This window comes from Canis aureus, chromosome 22 (assembly GCF_053574225.1).
Source record: "Canis aureus isolate CA01 chromosome 22, VMU_Caureus_v.1.0, whole genome shotgun sequence".
Lineage (NCBI taxonomy): Eukaryota > Metazoa > Chordata > Mammalia > Carnivora > Canidae > Canis > Canis aureus.
The window spans coordinates 11,236,568-11,262,207 of NC_135632.1; the positions used below are offsets into that span (position 1 = coordinate 11,236,568).

Consider the following 25,640-nt stretch of genomic DNA (forward strand, 5'->3'; position numbering starts at 1 on the left):
AGATCCATTAGGGACTCAGAGATTATGGTAAGGAGTTGGGATTTTATTGAGTACAACTGCTCAACTATACACTGAAGGCCTCGGCTGATAGAGTTGTATAGATGTATCATTCTAGGGACAGTGTAAGGAATAGGATGAAGTGGACAGGGATAAATGCAGGGAGATCCTTCTGGAAGCCATTTCAGTAGTCCAGGGAAGAGATGATGGTGCCCAGATTTAGACCACTCACAGAGGTGGTGGTTAAGTAAGGCTGGATTCTGTAGTGCTGATAGAATTTGCAGATAGATTGGATGGGAAGTGTGAGCAGAACAGAGGAGTTAAAGTTTTGTATGTTAGATGTTTAAATTTGTCCCCAGGATCAGGGATCTAGTGGGAGGGTTGTAACATATCCCCCACCAATAAGCAGAGGGACTACCGTATATGTTAATCAAATCATCATGCTGTACACCGTAAAACATACACAATGGTGTATGTCAATTATTTCTCAGTAAAACTAGAAAAAAGCTTATATTTGCCTAAATTTATGTCAATATAGTCTAGTTGCCATTTTTATTTCTCACTTTTGTTTGCATGGATTGGAACTTCCTTGAGACACTTTGGTAACTATTTTATAGTTATTTTAATAATCACTATTGTTAAAATTCATAGTCTGTTTTTTGTCTATGATATTGTTATCCAAGTGTTTATTCAGTAAAGTGCTGGTACTGAAAAACAGACCCCCTACATTAGAAATTTTGCAAGGAAAGTCAGAGTGTTAAACTCTAGGAAGAAGGCCAAAACAGCTGCTATGATTCACTGAACTCTGAATTTGGGAGGGAACACTCTGCAAAAATGATAGTTAAAGCGCTGAAAAATTACAGAGCAGCTTGCAGCAGATTTTTAAGTTTATAGAAATTGCCATATAACCAAAGCAAGGAAGATGAGAACAAATGGGGGAAGGTCAGCCAGTGCTCCCGCAGTGCCTGAATCAGCTGTGGTCTGCATCAAGGCATCTGTGAGTTTGATTTGACCGGAGATTGGAATGTGCTGATGATACTTTTCTCTTCTCATTTGATGCAATGCATTAATTAAAAAGCTTTGTTTGAATACAGCTTTTATTGTTTGTTATTTATCATGCTTAATATGTTTAAAGGCAAGCACTAAGAGATTTATGTATCTGGAAAATACTCCCCTCACCTACTTTCCATTCAGTTCAACGGCAAAATAAATAGTGTAGTATGAGAGGTTTGGATTTTGCAGTATTTTCACCGACCATCCTTTGCATAAAACATGTAGCTACCCTGTAGTTGGAAAAAGGTCCCCAGTGCTTCTGATATGTGCCACTGTTAGTTTTCAGAAGGAGAATGGGGGAGAAAAATTGGAAAAAGACACTGAAAGTGAATAAGCAAAGAGAGGAGAAAAAACAGTACTGAGAGAAAAATCTGGAGGTAATAGTTTGATACAGCTGGCTGGTTGGCAGTAAACTTTTTTTTTTTTGCTAATTGAATCAAACAAGGAAACTTGCTGGATTGCATCATTTTCTATTTACTGAAAAAAAAAAAAAGAAAATGCCATACACATTGATTTAGGTATATGGTATTTAGACAATGTTAGTATCTTTTAATGAAGGAAATAGAATAGTAGATAGTAGCTTCAGTTGCGATTTATAGTTACTTTCAATACTAGATAGCCTCAGTTGTGGTTTTTAGTTACTTTCAATAGGAGGTTTATAGTTACTTTGCTATTGTGTTAAAGTGTAACTTAGTAATCACTTTTCATATAGGCATGTTTGGTAAATGATACAGTAAGAGACATTGTTACAAATTCCTCTAACCCTCTAGGGACAGAAATGAAAAAAACAAAAACAAAATAGCTGGCTTTTAAAGAGGGGACTCCTGAGAAGTCAATATTGCTAGATTATAGTCATTTCCACTACCTATACAAACAGCACACTTTTTAACATGAACTCATCGTTCCTCCAGGCCTTAGTTTTAGTATGAATTCCTGAGAGTTCTTCCTTAACCCCCCAATTTAAAACAACTTCTGTTATTAAAAGCTCTCATCTTATTCTTGCTTTGAATTCATTCTTAGCATTCACCAAAATGTCCACGTATACATAGTTATGCAATTATTTGCTTACCATCTGTCACCCCACTGCCTGTTATATTGTAAAATCCATGAAGGCAGTGATGGATTCTTCCAAGAATATTTACTGAGTGCCTACTATGTGTCAACACAGCTTCTAAAGTTTACGTTGTCATCAATTCTGATGTTTGCTTGTATCTCTAACATTTAAGTGCCCAGCTCACAGATATCCATCAAGAACTGTTTGTTGAAAGGATGGAGATGAAGCCATTGATGATTATTTGCAGGGCTCAAAGGTAGAGTGGAGTCAAGGTTTACATCTGTACTTCGGGAATATAAATTGATGCTGAGGCTGGGACCTTTTTCCTCTATCATGGGCTGAAATTTCCAAGTGCTCCTGCTTAAGTGGTATTCCTTTGATGAATAAGGGGTTCTCTCTGATCACAGTGATCTACCTCTCTGAAAATGGAAATATGGAAATAAGAATAATCCAGAGATACTGAATGATTAATTGGTCTGAGGTGGGTCTGGGGCATCCTTTTTTTTTTTTTTTTTTTTAAAGCTCTTTAGATGTTTGTATTATGCATACCAAGTCCAAAATTACTATCTTAAAGGAAGAGGAGTATGGAGTTTATGTCCAGAGGGTTCTCTTTTCTTTGAATACTGCTTGTTTTATTTTGGCAGAACAGTTTTTAGGTAGGGTGTGTGCGTATATGGTTGTACATTTTTTCCCCAGAAGGAGTTTTGAATTTTTTCCATGCCATTCTAATAATTATCAAAGCAACACAAAATTTCACCAAATACCATGGAAGCCTGAGATACTTTTTACTGCTTCAGCCTGAGAATGTTTAAGGTCAGCGTGACTATTTTTTACAATAAAAACTAGAACCTCCCTAATGTTAGATATTATCTTGTAATTGCATTTGGGGAGTTTAAGTAAGTTGGAAGATACATCTCTAAAGATTTCATGTGGTAGTGATCGCTTGATGAACATTTGTGAAATACAAAAATTTTAATTTTAATATAGTTAACTTTGTACTTTTGGGATATAAGCATCATAGCTTTCTCTTTATATTAATGATAATTAAAGATAGGAAAACCATTTATTGACTTTAATACATAGTATGAACAAATGAGTTTTCTTCCTCTCAGTACATTATAAAGATTATAAAAGGGCAGTAACAGGAAAAACATATTGTGTTGTTGATAGAAGCAGGCATACTACTAACATCTAGATATCAGAATGGAGACCAAGAAATTAGACGTAAGAAATAGCATGTGCAAAACTTATCATGGGGATAAATAACTATAGAATTAGATGTGTTTTGGGGAATTCCTCTATCATGGGAAGATATAGTAAGGAATGATCATGAAACATCAGGAAGAGATTATACTTAGTATTCTCTGCTTAATTATAGAATTTTATAGAATGATTTCTATTAAGTGTTTAGAGGAAGGTCAAAGGTCCCATGGCTTAACTGACTGGAATGCTCAATGACTAAAAATGCTAACAGAGTAATTTGTGACTTTGAGAAAATATTTTCTATTCTTATTTAAAGCCATATTGTATATTTCTGGAAAATGACACATAAATAGGATAGTTTAATCTGGAATCTCTAATATAAACAATTACTAATTTATGAAATCATTGTGAATTTTCTCCACTCTGAGAAATTCCAGAATTAAGAGCAAGTGAAGAGTGCTGGAGAGGTCTTTGATGCGAATAAATACTGATACTTACCCCTGCTCCTAGGTCGCGGTGAAATCAGACTGCACTGGGGAGCTGTTCTCTGATGAGTAATGTCAGGAACCCTTTCAGCAGTGGGAAAGTCTCCTTGTTTTACTCTTGAGAGCTTGGATTTTGGGGGATTCCTCACATCAGTGGGTCCTATGTGACACTGTGACTGAAATGCTGACTTATTCAGGTACAACCTGACCTAGTCTCCAAGAGTACCCTGCTCTGGATGGATTGATACTCCTAAGATTAGACTGCATTCAAAAGAGAGCTGTTTTATAAACATCTGCTTTAAATATGTGTATGATTACTTAATGCCTTGCTATGTTTTTGTTCTTTTTGAAGAACCAGTTAACCATTCATTTCTAATATGTTGCAGCTAGGTATTAATAGAATATGATTATACAAGAGACGGGGAAGAGAGAAAGAGAGAGATCAGCTTTTTCACAGTGATCGTCCTCTAACAGTGCTCTTTGCCAATAGCTGATATTTCTTTTCCCCAGTTGCTTTTCAACGTACATGTTCTAATCCTTGTAACACATTTCTTACTAATGACTCAAAGTGATGAAATTTATACGGGAATGTGCAACTATGCCTTGCTTATTCTACAAATAGTTTTTTTATGAGATTTTTTATTTATTTGAGAGAGAGAGCACAAGATGGGGAGTAGCAAGCAGAGGGAGAGAGAAGTAGGCTCTCCACTGAGCAGGGAGCCAGTTGTGGAACTTGATCCCAGGACCCCAGGATCATGATCTGAGCCAAAGACAGATACCCAACCAACTGAGCCACCCAGATGCCCCTACATATAGTTCTTTTTTTTTTTTTTTTTTTTTTTAAAGAAAACCTCTTTTGATTTCTGCCTAAAACCAATGGGAATCTAAATAAAATATTATAAAGTACAGGAAAGCTTCACATTTTAGGATTGGCTCAGTTATTATTCTGCTTTATGCGTTCTAATAGGACACTTAATCTACATTTAGGTTGTCTGATAGTTGGTGTCCATAATTCTTTCAGGAGCAAACAAATGACAAAGGAAAAGTTATAGGGATTGTATCCCCCTCAGGATAGGGAATATGGCATTTAGATATTTTTATTATTGGGGCACATGGGTGGCTCAGTGGTTGAGCATCTATCTTTGGCTCAGGTCATGATCCTGGGATATTGGGATTGAGTCCCGCATCAGGCTTGCTTCTCCCTCGGCCTATGTCTTTGCCTCTCTCTGTGTGTCTGTCATGAATAGATAAATAAAATCTTAGATATTTTTATGATCTAGAGGGGCACAGTAAATACTTTTAATTTAAACATTTTCTTACCTCTTTACCCACACAGCAGACTGAACTTTTAAGGTTAATCTTCTTAAACAATTGGGAGTTCTTCTCTACTCCTTTTTTCTCAAATCTCACATTTAATCTGTCCATCAGTTTTGTTTAATTTACCTTCAAAATATATCCAAACTGATCACTTTTTATCTTCTTTACTGCTACTACTCCTTGATCTATATCAGCATGGCCTCTACCCTAGATTATCGTAAGCACTCTCCCAATCCGGCTTCCTGATTTTATCCTTGACTTCTTTCAGTCATAGCAACCAGAGTAATCCTGTTAAACTTCAGTCTGGTTATGGGACATTTTTTTTTTTTTTAAGATTTTATTTATTTGGGCAGCCCCAGTGGCGCAGCGGTTTAGCGCTGCCTGCAGCCCAGGGTATGATCCTGGAGACCCGGGATCGAGTCCCGTGTCAGGCTCCCTGCATGGAGCCTGCTTCTCCCTCTGCCTGTGTCTCTGCCTCTCTCTCTCTCTCTCTGTCGCTCATGAATAAATAAATAAAATATTAAAAAAAAGAAAAAAGATTTTATTTATTTATTCATGAGGGACACGAAGGGAGTGGCAGGGATATAGGCAGAAGGAGAGGCAGGCTCCCTGTAGGGAGCCCAATGCAGGACTCAATCCCAGGACCCTGGATCACGACCTGAGCCAAAGGCAGACTCTCAACCACTGAGCCACCCAGGCATCCTGGGACACAGTATTGTATAGCAGTTATGAGACAGACTTTGGAGCCAGGTTATCAGGGTTCAAATCTTGGTCCTGTCATTTATAGTCTGTTTATTTTGGAGCAACATATTTAAACATAACGTTGGAATAGTTGTATCTTTTTTGGGTTTCTGGGCGCAATGCCAATGGTGGTAGTTTCTCCAGTAATACCAAGTGATTCTCAGACACCAGCCAAGTGTCTGAGAATTCAACTCAATTCTGACACCATCTACTCTGGAGATAGCATCAGATTTCTCAGGTGAAGGGCTCAGTCCTATAAGACTGTCCCCCACCCGCCACTTTGGACACTAGTTGCTAAACAACATGTGCTTCTGACCGAATGGCTATAGACGGGAGGTTCCAATGAACGTCTTCTTAGGTTCCTTTAATTTTCCAGAGTGTCTCACAGAATTCAGGGAAACACTAACATACTTCTACCAGTTTATTAAAGGACATAGTAAAGTATATGTATCAATATCCAGATGGAGGAGATGCAGAAGGCATGGTATAGGGAGAAGGTGCAGAGTTTCCATGCCCTATCCAGGCATGCTATTCTCGATGTGTTTACCAACCCAGAGGCTCTTTGAACCCAGTGGTCTTGGATTTTTATGGAAGCTTCATTGCATTGTCATGAATGACTAAGTCATTGGCCATTGTCTGATTCAACCTCCCATCCCTTTCCCCTCTCCAGAGGTCAGGATGTGGGACTGAAGGTTCCAACCCTCTAATCACATGGTTAATCCTCCTGACAACCAACCCCCACCCTTGGGTGAGGTTCAAAAGTCACTTACATTAATAACAAGATACCCATTTCACCTTTATGGCTCTGAATTATGGATGGAGGAATTGTGGATGAAGACCAAATTATATCTAAGAAATATATATTTAGTCATTCCAATGACCAAATCATTATATCACATTGTGGTACTTGGATTAAATTAGTTAATAGTATCTACATGGTAGACACTGCTATTAACAGTAGTAGTAGTAGTAGTAGTAGTAGTAGTAGTAGTAGTAGTAGTAGTAATTCAGCAACTGTTAGGTCATCCTTTCACTCAAAATCCTCTAATAGCTTCCCATTGCATGGAGCAAAAGGAAAATCTTTACAATGACCTAGTAGGCCCTGCACAATCTATTCACTCTGATTTCTGAACTCATCTCATTTTCTCTTGCTTAGTCTCTTCTGCTTATTCTGGTGCCTGTAGTGTCCTCTCCTCACTATCCCAAGGACATATGAGGACTGAACCTATCTAAGTCTGATTCTTTGTATTCTTTGTTTCCTTTTACTGGAAAGCTTTTCCTGAGGTGTCTGCCTAACTAGCTCACTTCATATATTTCACGTTACCCTCTCAGTGAAACTGGGTTATGCTATCCAAAACTGTAGCACATTCAAGATTCTCTATACTACCCCCTTTCTCTTTAGCCCTATAAGTTAGATGAAATATTTTGTTTGGTTTTTGTCTACCATGTTGCATGTAAACTGCATGATGGCAGTCATATCCCATCTTTGAGGCTGCTGTTCTTCGAGTCTTCTAAGCTCCATGTTGAGGTACATGCTTACCCATACCATACCATCCCCACATCATGGAATTTGCCTATATCTGAGACTGTATGTAGTGCAGGGATTCTGATGCATCATGGCTGATGTGATTGAGGCTCTACTGAGTGGATGGCTGTCTCAAGGTTGTGAGGTTAATTGGACACAGGCTGGACTTGTCTGACAATGACTTGTCAGAGAGAATCATCCATATATGTATTTTAACGTATGACGTGGTTCACAATTCAAGTAAGTCACTATCCAAATTTGAAAGAAGAAATAAAAAGGGAGGAAAAACAGGCACTTAGGCAACAGGGAGCTGATTGGGACAGGTAATTACACCATAGGTGTATTTTTGTCAGTGGCAGATGAGAGCATAGAGAACCTTCTATATAGAGCTTTATATCCAGTCAAAATAGTGTTAGAAAGCCAATTTTACTTAGAAAAAAACCTTTATGAACCAGTGTTATCTTCCTGTTATTTTTAGTGTTTTGTGGATATGTACACTTTGAAATGTATCAACTACCTTTTGGGTTATTCTGTCTTTAAAACAATCACAGATCACTTTCCTGTCTTAGTTGAAATAAGTAATATTTTTCATAAAGCATTATTGTGTTAATTCATCATAAGTTTTGGTAATTCAGAATGGAATCTAACAGCTTCCTTGTTTGGAATACTATGAGAGAAAATCTCAGATTCAGCCATTTGTTCAACAGTAGCTATATGATAAAAGAAAGAAATGTGAAAAAATGAAATTATGAAAGTACTAGAAGAAAATACTATACTATACTGTTGTATAACTGTAACGGGTAGAAAGCCTTTTTAAAACCTAGAAAACATGAGTTAATGCCTGATAAAAACAGTGCTATAAAAAAAGAAATTCTGCCTGGCAAAAATCATACAATCAAAACAAAGTCAAAAGATAAATGGTAAATGGGAGGAAAATGTTTGACCCAGAAATTCTTTTTTTGGTTTATTTTACAGATACAATCTTATATGTAACAAATACTTAAATAAATCATTTTCCATTACAGATTTTTTTTTTTAGTACTGCATTGGATTGGAAATGATGTAAATACTGTCACTACCATAGTGTTTAATTAAATTGTAGTTTATCTATATGATGGAATACAGTGTAGCTGGATTACATTTGAAAATATCTCAAAGATATGTAGATTTTAAAGAGATGCAAAAAATTTTTGAACTACAAAATAGCCAGAAAACTATTAACAAAATGGCAATAAACACATACCTATCTATAATTACATTAAATATCACTGAACTAAATTTTCCAGTCAAAAGACATGGAGTGGCAGAATGAATTAAAAAAAAAAGACCCATTTTTATGCTGTCTATAGGAGACTAATTTTAGATGAAGGACACACACAGATGGGAAGTGAAGGGATGGGAAAACATATTCCATGCAAATGGAAAGTAAAGGAAAGCTGGGGTAGCTATACTTATATCAGACAAAGTAGACTTTAAAACAAAGACTGTAATGAGTTACAAAAAAGGATGTTACATAATGTTAAAGGGCTCTCCAAGAAGAAGTAGCAGAAGAAGTAGTTGTAAATATTTATGCACCTAACATATGTAAATAAATATATAAAGCAAATATTGACAGATCTAAAGGGAGAAGTAGCAACAAATAACAGTAGGTGAGTTTAACAGTAGGTGATCCACTTTCATCAATGGATAAATCATCCAAACAGAAAATCAGTTTAAAAGCATCAATCTTAAAAGATACATTAGACCAGATAGACTTAACAGAACATTCCACCTAAAGCAACAGAATATACGTTCGTCTCAATAACACATGGAACATTTTCCAAGATAGACCATATGGTTAGTCCACAAAACAAGTCTTAATAAATTTAAGCAGATTGAAATAATATCAAGCATCTTTTTTGACTGCGATGATGTGAATCCAGAAATTAATTATATGAAGAAAACTGGAAAATTCACAAGTCTATAGAAATTAAACCACATACTACTAAACACCTAATGGATCAAAGAAGAAATCAAAAGGGAAATTAAAATATCTTGAGACAAATGAGAATGGAGATATAACATATCAAAATTTATGAGATGCAGCAAAAGCAATTCTAGGAAAGAGGTTCATAGCAATAAATGCCTACCTCAAGAAACAAGAAAAGTCTCAGACAACTAATTTTATATCTCAAGGAACTAGAAAAAGAAGGAACAGATGAAGCCTAAAGTTAATAGAAGGAAAAAAAGTAATAAAGATTAGAGTAGAAGTAAATGATATAGAGACTAAAAAGACAATAGAGAATATCATTGAAACTAAGAGCTGATTCTTTGAAAAGATTAAAAAACCATTAGCTAGATTCACAGAAAAATAAAAGAAAAAAGTAAAAATTAGGCCTCAAATAAAATCAGAAATGAAATAAAAGTTACAACTGATATCACAGAAATATATAGATCTATCTAAGTAATCTCTATACCCAATGTGGGGCTCAAATTCATGACCCAAAGATGTCAGATGCTTTTCCAACTGAGCGACCAGGTGCCCAAACATCACAAATAAAAAGGATCATAAATATTATTATGAATAACTATTTGTTAACACATTGGACAAATGGGAAAAATGGATAAATTCTTAGAACTATACAACTACCACCACTGAATCATGAAGAAATAGAAAATCTGAACAGACTGATTACTGGAAAGGAGATCAAATCAGTAATCAAAAACCAGGTCCAAGATCGGGCTTCACTGGTGAATTCTAACAAACATTCTAAGAAGAATTAATACCACTCCTTCTCATTTTCTTCCAAAAAATAAAAAAGGAGGGAACTCTTTGAAACTCATTGTAAAAGGCCCAGCATTACCCTGATAGCAAAACTAGACAAGGGTCCCTGACTGCAAGGATGTCTTTCTGGAAAAGAAAATTACAGGCCAATTCCCCTGATGAACATAGATGTGAAAATCATCAACAGAATATTAGCAAATTGAATTCAGCAATGATTGAAAGGATCATGCACCATGATCAAGCAGGATTTATTCCAGGGATGCAGGAATGAATCAACATCCACAAATTTTTCAATATGATATACCACATTAACAAAATGAAGGATAATAATTATATGATCATCTCAATAGAGGCAGATAATTTGAGAAAATTCAACATCCATTTATGATAAAACCCTACAACAAAGTGGGCATAGAGGGAATCTACTTCAACATAATAAGGCTAACATAGTAATAAAAAACTAAAAGCTTTTACTTGGGATCCCTGGGTGGCCCAGCGGTTTAGCACCTGCCTTTGGCCCGGGGCGCGATCCTGGAGACCCAGGATCGAATCCCACGTCGGGCTCCTGGTGCATGGAGCCTGCTTCTCCCTCTGCCTGTGTCTCTGACTCTCTCTCTCTCTCTCTGTGACTATCATAAATAAATAAAAATAAAAAAAATGAAAGCTTTTACTTTAAGATCTAGAGCAAAACAAGGATGCCCATTCTTGTCACTTTTGTTCAACGTAGTATTGGAAGTCCTAGCCAGAGAAATTGGCAAGAAAAAGGACATTCAAATTGGAAAGAAAGAAGAGAAACTGTCACTATTTGCTGATGACATGGTATTATATAGAGAGAATCAGAATTTCATCAAAAAACTGTTGGAACATAAATGAATTTAGTAAAGCTGTAGGCTTTATGCAAAATTCTATTGTGTTTCTATACACTAATGAACTATCAGAAGGAGAAATTAAGGAAACAATCCCTCTTGCAGTTGCATAAAAAATACCTAGTAATAAATTTAAGGAAGCGAAAGACCTATATGTTGAAAATTATTATATTATTGAAAGAAACTGAAGGACACATAAATAAGTGGAAAGATATTCTATGCTCATGAATTGGAAGAGTTTATATTGCTATAATGTCCATACTACTCAAAGCAATCTGCAAAATTAATGCAATCCCTATCCAAATTCCAAAGGCATTACTCACAGAAATAGAACAAACAATTCTGGAATTTTTATGGAACCATAAAAGACCTTGAATAGCCAAAGCAAACTTGAGAAAGAAGAACAGGCTGGAGGCATCACATTCTATGATTCAAACAATATTACAAAGCTGTAGTAGTTAAATAGTATGGTATTAGCATGAAAACAGACATACAGATCAATGGAACAGAATAGAAAACCCAGAAATAAACTCACATGTGGTCAATTAATTTATCATAAAGGAACCAAGAATATGCAATGAGGAAACGACAGTCTCTTCAACCAGTTGAGTTTGGAAAACTGGGCAGCCACATGCAAAAGAATGAAACTGGACCACTACCTTACACTATATTCAAAAGTTGATCAAAGTGGATTAAAGACTTGAATGTAAGACCTGAATCATAGAACTCGTAGAAGAAAATATAGGTGATAAACTCCCTGGCATTGGTCTTGACAACGATTTTTTTGAATCTGACCCCCAAAACAAAAGCATCAAAAGCAACAAAATAAACAAAAGCTTTTTAGTTAGCTTCTTTTTTAAAAAAATATTTATTCATTCATGAGAGACACAGAAAGGCAGAGGGAGGAGAAGCAGGCTCCATGCAAGGAGCCCATTGCGGGACTTGATCCCAGGCATCTGGGATCACACCCTGAACTCCACCGCTGAGCCACTCAGGTGTCCCAAACTATAAAGCTTCTTAACAGCAAAGGACACCATCAACAAAATGAAAAGACAATCTACTGAAAGGGAAAAAAAATTGCAAACCCTACTTCTGATAAGGGGGTAATATCCAAAATTTATTATAAAGAACTCATACAACTCAACAACAATAAAACAATTGATTAAAAAATAGGTAGAGGGTCTGAATAGATATTTTCCAACGAAGAGATACAGATGGTCAGCAGACACATAAGATGCTCAACGTGATTAGTCATCAGGGAAATGCAGATCAAAACCACAATGAGATCACCACATACTTACTAGAATGGCTATTGTCAAAAAGATAAACAATAACAAGTGTTGACAAGGATGGGGGGAAAATGGGGAACCCTTGTGTTCTCTTGATGGGAATATAAATTGGTCCAGTCACTGGGGAAAGCACTGTGGAGATTCCTCAAAAAATTAAAAATGGAAATTCCATATAATTCAGGAATTCCATTTCTGGGTATTTGAAAAAATGAAAATGCTAATTTCAAAGTTATATATGTACTCTCATGTCCATTGTAGTAGTATTTACAATATCGAGATCTGAAAACAAACTAAGTGTCTGTTGATGGCTAAATCGGTAAAGAAATGCAGTGCATATATACAATGGAATATTACTCAGCCGTAAAAAGGAATGAATCTTGCCATTTGTGACAACATGGATGGACCATGAGGGCATTATGCTAGGTGAAATAAGTCAAAGACAAATACCATATGATCACTCTTATATGTGCAATCTAAAATATATATAAACCAAACTCATAGATACAGAGAATAGGTTGGTGGTTGCCAGAGGTTAACTACCAATGGTTGGTTGGGAGTTGGAAGGGGCAGATAGGAGAAATGGGTGAAAGTTTTTTGCTTTTTTGTTTCAAATAAATTGAATAATAAAAAAGTTAAAATAGGCAAAATTGGAGTGTAGGATATACATTGACAACTTTTGAAGCATGCATAAGAACAACATTATTGGTATCTCTTGAGGGAAAGTTAGCTAGAGGTCTGAGAGAAAGGACTGAGAAGGAATAGCACTTCCTAATTTATCATTCAGTCCAAAAAAGTAAATTATTAATTTGAGTGGCTGAGGAAGGAAAAATCAGTCATCTATATATATAAACATTTTTTAAATCTCTAACTTGGGAATGATAGAATGTTTCTTATAATTTCTAGCCATACTTTCAAAAAAAATAGGATATTTCTCTTACATAAAGATGAAAGTTTATGACCATTTACAGCACAAACAATAAAGCTTCTTGGGGATTTTTTTGGAGTCTTATAGTAATTTCATAGAAGGTATCTATAGTTGTAGAAATCAAATCATCTACACTTAATTTTACGTTCCCCAGTATCATATATACAGATTCAATTTTCTAGTAATCTCTTATATGGCAAGTTCAATTTGTTGAACAATGTGGAGAACTAGCAAGTTTTGGGGGGAGGATTCTGAGCGGCCAAAATAGATGCCATAAAACTTTCCAAACAATGTGAGGATGGACTCCTGCTCAGATTAAATGTACTCATTTTGTGCAAGATGGATACAATGGAAAATGCCTTTCTTTAAAAAAAAAAAAGTGTTTGTAATGTGTTCGTGACAATGTAGAGTAGAAGCAGCAAACGTTTATACTTGAAGATGAGGAGTGAAAGTTGACTTTTTTCTGTTTCTATTTTAGCCACTCCCTACTTTATCAGGTGTGCTTTTATTTATTTTTTTTTAATTTTTTTTTATAAATTTTTATTTATTTATGATAGTCACACAGAGAGAGAGAGGCAGAGACACAGGCAGAGGGAGAAGCAGGCTCCATGCACCGGGAGCCCGACATGGGATTCGATCCTGGGTCTCCAGGATCGTGCCCTGGGCCAAAGGCAGGCGCCAAACCGCTGCGCCACCCAGGGATCCCCAGGTGTGCTTTTAATTTTGCATTCCAGATTCATTTATTTTTATTCCTTTAGGTTAGGCAGACTTCATAATGAATTTTTTTTTTCCCATTATGGAGGAGTAAGGTCATTTTGGTTCAGACACCTCATCCTTAACAACTTTCTCTTAGAGCATGGCTTGCTTGGCCACAAGTCCATTTCAGCTTGGCCTCTGCCCAAGGGCAACACTTCTTTTCATTTGTACTTGAATTAGCAAGAATATATTATCTCAGCTTCTGCTGCTTTGTACTGGTTGTTAACTTTACTATTGATGCCCTTTACTTATGAGTCTGGGAAATATTTTTAGTGCCTATGTAAAAGATGGAATAAACAGCAATAAATCACATTTGTTTGAACAAACTACATAACCTTGGGACCAGATTTTTGGCAGTCAATTTATAGTCTCTGCTAAAGCATTTGGCTAGCAGATGGGTTACCCCGTCCCACTGAAAGGAGGTTCTCATTACTGGTACATCTTTCTATTTTGGAGGTTGCTGTAACCTTTGAACCCTTGGAATTCTTACAAATCAAAATCTGTTCTATTTGTGAAAGGAGCAGCACCTTTTCCCTATGACATTAAAATGATAATCAAGGTATATTTTGAATGGATCAAGTGTGCCCTCCAGGTCATAAATCCTGGAAAATTGACCTATCCTCTTTGTATTAATGGTGATAAAGGTAGGAAATACTACTTTTCTAACATAGTCTGTTCATCCTGGATGCTTTTAATTGTACTTTGTATTTGCTGTGATCTGAACGTCTGTATCCCTTCCATATTTATATCTTGAAAACTTAACTCCCAAGGGTGATGGTATTAGAAGGTAGGGTCTTGGGGAGGTGCTTAAGTCACAAGGGTAGAGACCTCATGAATATGGTTAGTGCTCTTATAAAAGAGGCTCCAAAGAGATCCCAGCCCTTTTCACCATGTGAAGACAGATGGAGAAGGTGCTGGCTGTGAACCAGGAAAATGGCCCTCACCATGCTGGTGGTGTAATCTTGGACTTTCAGCCTCAAGAAATTGTGAGAAATAAATTCCTGTTGTTTATAGGGTATCGGCTCTATGGTATTTTGCTACAGCAGCCTGATAATACTGATATAAAATCTGCCATCTCTCCATTAATTCTTCCCCAGCCAGTTATCTTCTTTAAAATAAGATAGAGGAGATCTGTTTGTTTGTTTGTTTGTTTGTTTGTTTTCTTCTCAAATATAATGAGGCAGGGAGGTGTTGAATCTTTTTTTCAGGTAGAAAAATTCTCAATCCCTCGACTATTCAATATGTGAAATAATTGCCAGACCTTCAGCTGTGCTTGGTCAGTCTCTATGTTTGTCAAAATTTTCCTCAATGTATCATGCCAAATATCTCATAATTTTCCATGGATGGGCTGCACTGGTTACAGAGGGATCATCACCTCTCTTGTTAAGGTAGTTTTTTTGTTTGTTTTGGCTAGCTGTCTCACATATTGACTCATATTTGAGTTTATATTCAGGTAAAGCCCTTAGGACACTTTTTATTCTTTATTTTTTTAAATCATGTTTTACTTACCCTGATTGAAGTCTTCCTTCCCACGATCATTCTTGGTGTTTAAATTTTAGTTTCCCTTTCTAAACTCTAGACACAATTTGGTGGACCTCACTGTATGGTTTTTGGCAGTAATCAATCCTTGCATTTTTATCTCCATGTTGCTGGGAAAGGCATGTTGCTGGATGTAGATGCCAAGTGGATCTCCTTTATTTATTTTTTTTTAAGATTTTATTTATTCATGAGAGAGAGAGAGAGAGAGAGAGGCAGAGACACAGGCAGAGGGAGAAGCGGGCTCCATGCAGGGAGCCTGACATGGGACTTGATCCCGGGTTTCCAGGATCAGGCCCTGGGCTAAAGGCGGTGCTAAACCGCTGAGCCACCCAGGCTGCCCTCCTTTAGTTTTTTTCTTGTCAATCAACCTTTAGGTTGAGTTCTTAAAATTTAGGTCATGCATAGGGATGTGAGGGATGGTGGGGTATGGTGAGGTATTACCAAAGAGAGTTATTGATTTGGAGTTCTGAATAAAGTTTGTTCTTTTCTTTTTACACAGTTTGAATAGATTCATATGTATATATTCATATACATATACTCATGGTCATATGTATATGTTAATGTTTTTCTAAAATGTGTTAATACTTTTGCGATTAGGTGAATATAAATTTATTCAAACAAATCTACTTAAATTTATTAAGTCTGTATTTAAATCAAGGTTTTCCTCCATCTATGATTACTATGATTAATATAGTTATGAAGGGTCCACACACCTCACTCTAAAATTCTGATGTTATCGTAGTTATACAAGTTTTACTGACTACAGAGATACCAATTTTGATGTTTTTTTGCAATATAATTATCTGTTTGTATGCTATTCTTAAATGCCTTTGAGCTTTCATAGCACTGTGAAAGCAACTAGCTGCTAGGAATTTTTGGACATAATATAAATATCTCTTTTGACCGTGTCTTGAAATTTATCTTCTAGTCAATACTAGGTTACCTAGTAGACTAAACATGGGTATGTGTATATATGTGTATATATATATATATATATATATATATATATATATATGTGTATATATATATATATGTATATATGTGTATATATATATATATATATATATATATCATCAGGAAACATGGGAAACCCAAAAAGAAAATCAGAAAACCTTTTGAAAAAGGCAATTATAATTTTAGTGTATGTACAATTTTTTATTTAAAAAAAGTTTAAAAATGCATATTATGGTTTGAAATACTTATGAGTGACAGGTGGTCTTTTTCTACTTTGACCTTTTGGTGCCTAAAACCTTTGGTGGTCTAAGTCTGGTCCTGTTTCACTTGGTATGTGGTCTTGGTTGGACTTCTGGCTCTAGGAAGAGTTTATCCTTAACTTAATGCCTCCCTACGATTTGGCTCCTGGACCATCTGTCATCCAGTCTTTTCTGCATAACTGGCAGTACTCACCTTCTCTAATCCCACCGCACATGTTGCTACAGTGACCAGATTGTCCTGATTTGCTCAGGACATTCCAAGTTTAAAAACTGAAATCCCTGTGCTCTGAGAACCTCCTGATTGCTGGGCAGCCTGGGGTGGTTGGTCATCCTGCATACTACCCTTTCCGGTACTACCTCATGGCACATCTCTTGATTACTGTGTATCTGTGCACTGTCCAGAGTGGGCAGTGGAAGCTCAAGCACCCCTCTGAATGCTAATGCTAATGTGGGAAGCTGTTCCCTGTGATTAGTGATTGGAAGGTTGTTTTTTTTTTTTTTTTTTGTTTTGTTTTTTTTAATATTTCCTTTTCTCTCCTCTTTACTACAAAAATCCTAAGGAATTCTTTGATGTCTCTTTGGCACATCCGTTTTAGGTTTTATCTTTGTTGAAATTTTTGGCATTAATTGTTCTTAAGGAATTTTTGTTTTGAATTACTGTTTTCTTTTTAACAATTCCAGAAAATGAAATTTGTTTTCTTGGTACCTACACACTGTAACTTTGGTTTAATTGTCATAGTGTTTGGGTGACTCAGTACTTCAGAAAGCAACAAAACTGTTCAATAAGACCTAGGAATACCATGCTTTTAATAATTGAGAAACTTGAGTTCCAGTCCTAGATTGGCTATCACTGAGTTGCAGGATCCCAGACAAGTCTTGTTTTCTCTTTAGGTCTTGGTTTCCTCCTCTGTAAAAGAAGTGGGCTTTGCTACATTATTCATGAGTTCACAATTTACATTAATATAAAATGACTAGGCTACCTGGGTGGCTCTGGCAGTTAAGCTTCTACCTTGAGCTCAGGTAATGATCCCAGGGTCCTGGAATCAAGCCCCACATCCGGTTCCCCGCTGAACAGGGAATCTACCTCTTCTCCCTCTGCTCCCTTCCCACTACTTGTGCATTCTCTCTCTCTCTCTCTCTCTCTCTCTCTCTAAATAAACAAAATCTTTAAAAAAATGAAATGACTCTCGGGGGGATGGGGGTGGGAACAGAGTGCAATTGGCTTGTGTATCAAATACTTCTTCTCTGGAGCCTGTTTGGAGTCTTTTCTGTCTCTCTGTAACTAGCCCTTTATCAGACACATAACTAGTTAGGCCCATAATGTCTTATTCAGTTGAAGATTTGCTGCCTATAACTAGAAGCATGTTGGGTCTGGTATCCTCAAGGCCATCCATCACCAGATTCAACCATTCATTAGGAGGACTAAGAGGATTTATCATATAAGTCATACTCATTGTTGTGATTTATTATAGTGAAAGGATATTAAGCAAAATCAGCAAAGGGAAAAAGGTACCTAGCCAATCCAGGGAAATCAGACACAGCTTCCAATAGTCTTTCCCAGTGGAGTCCCACAGGGTTTGTTTAATTCCCCTACCAACTAACTGTGACAACACATGTTTTATTAGGAAAGCTCATTAGAGACTCAGTGCCCATGGTTTTTAGTGGGGGCTGGTCACATATGCCTCTGTATCAAAATTCCAAACTTATAGAAGGAAAGCAGCTGTTCAGCATAAGTACATTGTTTCTCAATTTTAGGGACAGTGAACCATTATTATTGGGAATGATGGGAACCCTCCCCAAATCCAATTTTCCAGATGACAGCCAAGGACCTTCCCTGCATACAGGTCTTTCTAAGGATAGAAGTTTCAGGCTTGCTATGTTATCTCTTTTCTACACATGTAGTAAAACTCAGAGTTTACATCTAGTCTCTTGACTTCTCACTAGCAAGTAAGTCCACATGAATCATCATAAAGAAATGAATTTTGAGAAATAGCTGAAGGTCTGTCTATTTCTGGCTTTGCTAATAACAGATTGAGTGACTTCAGTGAAATTGTTTAATTTATTTAAACCTTACTTTTGGGCAGCCCAGGTGGCTCAGCAGTTTAGTGCCACCTTCAACCCAGGGCATGATCCTGGAGACCTGGGATGGAGTCCCACATCGGGCTCCCTGCATGGAGCCTGCTTCTCCTTCTGCCGGCGTCTCTGCCTCTGTCTCTCTCTCTCTCTCTCTCTCTGTGTCTCTCATGAATAAATAAATAAAATCTTTAAAAAATAATAAACCTTACTTTCTTCATCTATGAATTGGAGATAATAAAGCTAATGACAGGGATTTTGTTGAGAACAAATTATTTTACACACACATTCACATGAAGCATAGCATTACTTGTTCCCAAATCTACTCATTCAACAAATGTTTATTAAGAACCTGCTATATGCTAAACACTGATACAGTTTGGAGGTGTAGTGTTGAGAAAAAGACATCCTGTAAGACATTTATAGTCTAGCTGGTGGGAGAGACTTTAATCTCAAGTAATAATCGTGAATGTTGATATATAATTTGTGGTAAGTGCCCTGAAAGAGAGGTAGTCAGGGAAAGTCTCCCGAAAGAAATGGCCTATTGGAAGAATCTGAAATTTCAATAGCCAGTGACTCCATCAAGAGTTCAGGAGGAGAATTAAATAATGATGTTGTATAGGCTCTCTCTTTGGGAAGAAGCAAATGCTGTTGGAGAATCAAAAAAGGCCAGGCCATTGGAGCAGAGAGAACAAAGGAGGGAGAGGTAATGGGTGACACTGAAGAGGGGCACAGTTAAGGACCACATTGAGGTGAAGGAGCTTGGGTACCCTCCTAAGGGCAATGCAAAGCCATTTAAGGGTATTTAGCAGTGGAATGACATGTTCAGATATCTAAGTGTTTTGAAAAGATCACTCTGATTGCTTTGTAGAACTATGAGTGGAGTGGGTTAAGTGGGTTTAGGGGGCTGTTGCATATCTGTATTTTCTTGCTAAATTATTTGAATAAATAGCTTCAACCTGAACTGTTTTTTACATAGGTTGGGTTTGTATGTGTGTGTTTCAGTCATTACTAGCATCATAAAATCTTGAGAGTTGGAAGAGAAATCAGATTCTTGAGTATATAACTCTGGTAGAGAAAAAGAGTTATAACCTGCTGAGATTTGTACAACTATTGCCTACCTCATCCATGGATTTGTTGAGTAGAAATAAGAAGATACTATTTATGTAGATATATGTAGACCTTAAAATGTGTCAGCCACTTAGCATATATTAATCGATTTAATTCTTACAGCAAACCTATCTGGCAGGTGTTATTTTACATACATATTATAGATGAGATATATATGAAACACACATAGCTGACCAATTTCTAACAAATAAATGGTAGAGCTGGGATTTGAACCCAACTACTTGTCTTCAGATTCATATGGCCAACTACAGTAGCAAACCATGACTCCTAGGCCTAATCTGACTCACTGTTTTTGTAAAGAAAGACCAGAAAATTGATAATCCTTTTTTTTTTTTAAAGTGTTTAAAAAATGAAAAGAGTCAAGACAGACATTATATGTGGTCCACAAAGTCCCAATATTTACTATTGGGACTCCTGGGTGGGCTTGGCTGTTGAGCCTCGGCCTTTGGCCTGGGGAGAGATCCCCTGTTTGGTCTGAGGATCAGGGATCGAGTCCCACATCGGGCTCCCTGTGGGGACCCTGCTTCTCCCTCAATCTGTGTCTCTGCCTCTCTCTCTCTCTCTGTGTGTCTCTCATGAATAAATAAATAAAATCTTTAAAAAAATAAAATATTTACTGTTTGTCCTTTTACAGTGAAAGTTTACTAGCCTCTGCCTCTATGCTAACCATTACTAGGAAGATGCAATATGTTCCTTTAATAGAAAATTCAGAGTCGCTGATCTTTATAGATAAAGGACATATCTGGTTATAAAATAAGTTAGGTGAAGAGTGAGAATAGTATATTTGTAGCTCCTATTTTAGAATTCTTTTCTTGATATCTGCAAATTTAAAATTGAGGACTTGTTTGTGAAAAAATTTTCTTGGAAAAATGAGAGATTTATCCTTCAGTAATGGGTTCAAAGGCAGCTAGTGCTAAGTTACTTAATGTAGTACTGTCCTTAAGACAACGAATTTCAGATGAATTTTATGTGCAGCTTTAGCATTTGCAGATGGTATATTAACAAAATTTTTTTTTTCAAAAATTTTCTATTTTAAGTCCCTGTTTTGCTTTTGAAAAGAAACTTTAGGTCAGCACTAAATATTGATATATTAGGTTAGCACTAAATATTGATAAATTCTGCTCTTATGTCAACAACTATTTGGAGAAAAAAATGACTCTTTAACAATGCATTCATTCTGCCCCCAGAACTATATTAATAAGAGAGAATTTAATAGTGTATTTTGGTTTTTCTAAATAAATTGACTTCTTGGTTTTTAGAGGAATTCTGATATTCACCTGAATTTTTATAGAGAGCTATATATTTAGCCACTTCAGCATATGTTAAATCTTACTATAATGATAGGCATTTGAGGAGATTGTAAAAACAGAAGTTTTTATTTTTTGCCATGGTGTGAATTTTCAGTAATAAATGGTTGTTCTAATCTACCATACTCTATAGATGCATTACATGCTTCTTGTTCATACAAATCATATTAATCTATTTTATAATAGGGCCAGATAGTGGCAACAGAAGTTACATTTGGTCACAGTTGAGTTTCTATTTGCCTTTTCTTTGACACTGTTATAGATTGGTTTTGGTAATGGTTGATGGATGCCACTTACTCAAGCCCATTTCCTTTCTCTGTCATCTCACATTATCATTTTGATTGTGGTGGGTGCATTGAGTGAAGAACTAATAATAGTTGTTTAAATTACAATTTTTTTGGTTTGAATATTTCTGCTATTTCATTATTTTTAGATGATTTGTTTAGACTGTTAAAAGTTTTATATTGAGTATTTTTCTGATTGGAAGTTTATGGATTGTGCATATAGTTGAACTCTTTTTTAATTGTAGGAATTTCCAAACATATACAAAAGGAATTCAGTTTTAACAGTGATCACATATATAGCCAATCTTAGTTAATCTTTATCCTCCTCCTTCATTGCCTCCCTCAACCTTGGGATAATTTTAAAACAAACTGTAAATACTGTATATTATTTTATTGGGTAAATACTTAAATATGTGTTTCTAAATTATAAGGACTCTTTGAGGCACGTGGGTGGCTCAGTCGTTTAAGTGGCTACTTGCTGCTCAGGTCATGATCCCAGGCTCCTGAGATCAAGCCTTGCAGAGGGCTCTCTGCTCAGTGGGAGCCCTCCGCCCACTTGTGCTCTCTAGCTCATTCTCTTTCAAATAAATAAATAAAATCTTTTTAAAGATCAAATTACAAGGACTCTTCAAAAAAAATCAATGCCATTAACACAATAAAAAATTAGCAGTAATTTCTTATATCAACAAACGTCTAATTAGTGTTCAAAATTCCCTAATTTTCTCAGAAATACCTTTCTGCCATTAGTTTTTCAGATCAGGACTCAACTAAATTCCATAGCTTACATTTGGTTGAGTTATCTCTTAATTCTGTTAATATACTATATTGGTTTCCCTTCCATTCTTTTTCCTCTTTGCCACTGATTTTATAGGTCAATTGTGAAATCAAGTATGTATCAAATTTAGGCTAAAATTTTAACAAGAATACTTCATAAATAGTGAGCAAGTTAGACTCTTGAATTGATTGGTGAGAACTTGTGAGTAGTACATGTCAACACTTTTTTTATTGCCCCCAATTAAGATTTATTTAGCATCATAGTAATGATACTGAATAGCATGTAAGAGGAAACAGATGTTTACATATAAGGCTATTAAACATACTTTTCCTTAATAAGATTATTTATTCATCATTTGGTTGTTTTTTTTGTTTTGTTTTGTTTTGCTTTTGTAATTAGCAATAATTGTAAGACAACGGGAGTCCTTATTTGGCATAAGATTGCCAGACATAGTCAGACTACACATTTTAAATTTTGCCTTCTGAGTCATTGGATTAGGTAACATTTTTGTCTACTCACTGGTCTGGCCAACATTACTTTTCCTATTTAGGATGTTGAAATCTTTGCTGTTAGTTTTATACTGAAAATGGTAAGTGTCAAAATCCATCTAGTTAAAATCTAAACTTGTAGATAATTCTTATGATTTATGTAGAAAATATTTATTAAAATCTGGTATTCTCTTTCAGAATTTATTGTGAATGGTAATATATCACAGTTTCTTATAATTAGTTAAGCCTTGTTTAAAACTCTACAAATGAAATTTTGTTTTTAAAAAAAGAATAGTTAATTTAAAAAGTACTCTTAAAATATATTTACGTAGAGCCTGAAAACTTTATGAAAGTAACTTAATTTTCCTTGAGTATTACTTCTCATAATGGTGAAAATTATATGAGAAATATCTTTCTCCAAAAAAAACCAAAAACAGAAACCTAAGAATGTTATTTATCTCCATGGAAATGTTTTCCTATTTTTGGTTAACATGAATGTTTGAATCTGTTATTCCTTCATGTGTATTGCACCTACATATTTTACTGTTTTAATTATTTTCAAATTTGGTGGAAAAATACTTTGATTTATATGAAATTGTTTTTAATTCAATTCTATGAGCAGTAATGCTATTTCCAATAATTGCCTATTGCTTAGTTGACTATTATGAATTGGTGAATTTTTTGTTATTGGTAACAGGCAAGTAAGTCAAACGATATAGCTTAGTGCCTAGAATGTTGAAAAGATGTTAACTTTTGTTTTCTAAGTCTATGGGTTCTCTTATGTCTCAGATTGAAAGAAATGTCCCAGCACTTTTGGTATCTGCTAATGTACTTGTTTCCTTTATACATTTTCCACATACATTTTCCACATACATTTTCCTAATAAGGATTGTCCTTAATAGCTTTTATGGATATTTTGAAATGATTGCTTAAATCTACCTCCTCCTACTAATAAGTGGTTTTATGTTGGATAGAAAATAATCATCCGTTATGATATGGTGACTAAAAGCTGTGTATTTTCTAGGGCAGTGCTGATTTTGGTTCCTTTATTTGTTAAAAAAAAAAAAAAAAGGCACTGACAGTGATGTAAATGTTGTGGCTTTTAGGACTTCATTACACAAATTAATAGGAGGTAGATGGGTAGATTTAATGAGGACTTGAATCACTATTGGGTTGTAAAGTGGGAGCATTTAACCTCTAGGTAAACCATCTTATGTTTGTTCCTTCTGTCTTTGCAGATAAATTATTAGTCATAACTGTAGCAACAAAAGAAAGTGATGGATTCCATCGATTTATGCAGTCGGCTAGATACTTCAATTATACTGTGAAGGTACAGTATATCTTTTAATTCATGGAGATATTAGAATATGTGACTAAACTACATTTTTATGACAATAACAATGCCACCACCACAATCCGCAATCCACACAAGGAAGTTGAAATTTGGTTACATAGTCGCTGAGTTTATAATTAAAACAAATGGTTGATTGTTTTAAGAGTACATTTTGACCTTATTAATACTATGCCACTTGGACAATAATTTCTTCATACTTGCTAATGCTTTGTATAAACACATTCTGTAAAACAACAGAAAAATATATTTGTATATATTTGTGTTTCTTTTGAGGGGTCATGTATAAGCACAGTGTAACAGATTTGACAGTAATTTTTTTCATTTACTTTGAAGAGTTTTTTTCTGTAATGGATGTGTTTGTCATAGTCTGTTTCTTTGTTTACAGAGAATTGGAAACATGATGGTGAAAGGGATCCCTTTTCTGTCCCATTATTGAGAGTTGCTTTTCCTGTTGTTTGTTTCAGAGGAGTTTGTGAACATTATAAAAATAGTTTACAAAAATGCTTTTTATTTTAATTTTTAATTCTTTTAAAGATTTTATTTACTTATTTATTAGAGACAGAGAGAGAGAGAGGCAGAGATACAGGCAGAGGGAGAGAAGCAGGCTCCATGCAGGGAGACCAGTGTGGGACTCAATCCCGCATCCTGGGATCACTCCCTGAGCTGGCAGGCAGATGCCTAATCCTTGAGCCAACCAGGTGTCCCACAAAAAGGCTTTTTAGAAGACTGACCTCCAGGGGAATATCTCATTGATAAATAATCAGAGGAAACCTGGGGACTTTGATATAACTAGTGAACTGATTGTGAAGGGCCTTCCTTTTTTATTTACTTATCTTTTTTTAATAGAGGTGAGGATCTGTCAACCAAGTCTTTTCCACAAATAAGCGGTGGATGGGGGGGTGTATCCCAAGCAGGAAAACAAACAAACCAACAAACAAAGTGAACATATTTACAAAAAAAAAAAAAAAAAATTAAAAACAAAACAAAACAAAAAAAACTAACCAACCAAATAAAACACAACCTAAAAAAAATAGAGTAAGATTATTTTGCTTAGGGAAAAACTGAGCTGTTGTAGTATGTAATGCAGAAAAAAAGGTAGTATTCCTTTATTTTTATTTATTTATTTATTTTTAATTCATGATAGACATAGAGAGAGAGAGAGGCAGAGACACAGGCAGAGGGAGAAGCAGGCTCCATGCCAGGAGTCTGATGCGGGACTCAATCCCGGGGCTCCAGGATAGCGCCCTGGGCCAAAGGCAGGCGCTAAACCACTGAGTCACCCAGGGATCCCCGGTAGTATTCCTTTACATGACCCCCTGGGAGACTAGGTACAGATGTTAATATAGAGCAGCTATTAAGGAGGCTAAACACTGCTGGAAAAGAGATCTAGTGTTAAGAACCAGATGTTTAATGCAGGATAAATGATAAACATGTTAGAAGTTTGTTAGGATGGAATGCCTGGGTGGCTCAGCGGTTGAGCACTTGCTTTTGGCCCAGGGT

The 25,640-nt window shown here is 35.8% G+C and overlaps 1 protein-coding gene across 2 annotated transcripts in view; it reads left to right on the plus strand.

Moving 5' to 3' along the window:
* PLOD2 (procollagen-lysine,2-oxoglutarate 5-dioxygenase 2) overlaps positions 1 to 25,640 on the plus strand; it is a 94,234-nt gene that overhangs the window by 18,420 nt on the left and 50,174 nt on the right. For both annotated transcript variants that reach the window (XM_077864793.1, XM_077864794.1), the window contains exon 2: positions 24,025 to 24,116. In XM_077864793.1, coding sequence (XP_077720919.1) covers positions 24,025 to 24,116 — 92 coding nt within the window. The remainder of the gene's footprint in view (positions 1 to 24,024; positions 24,117 to 25,640) is intronic.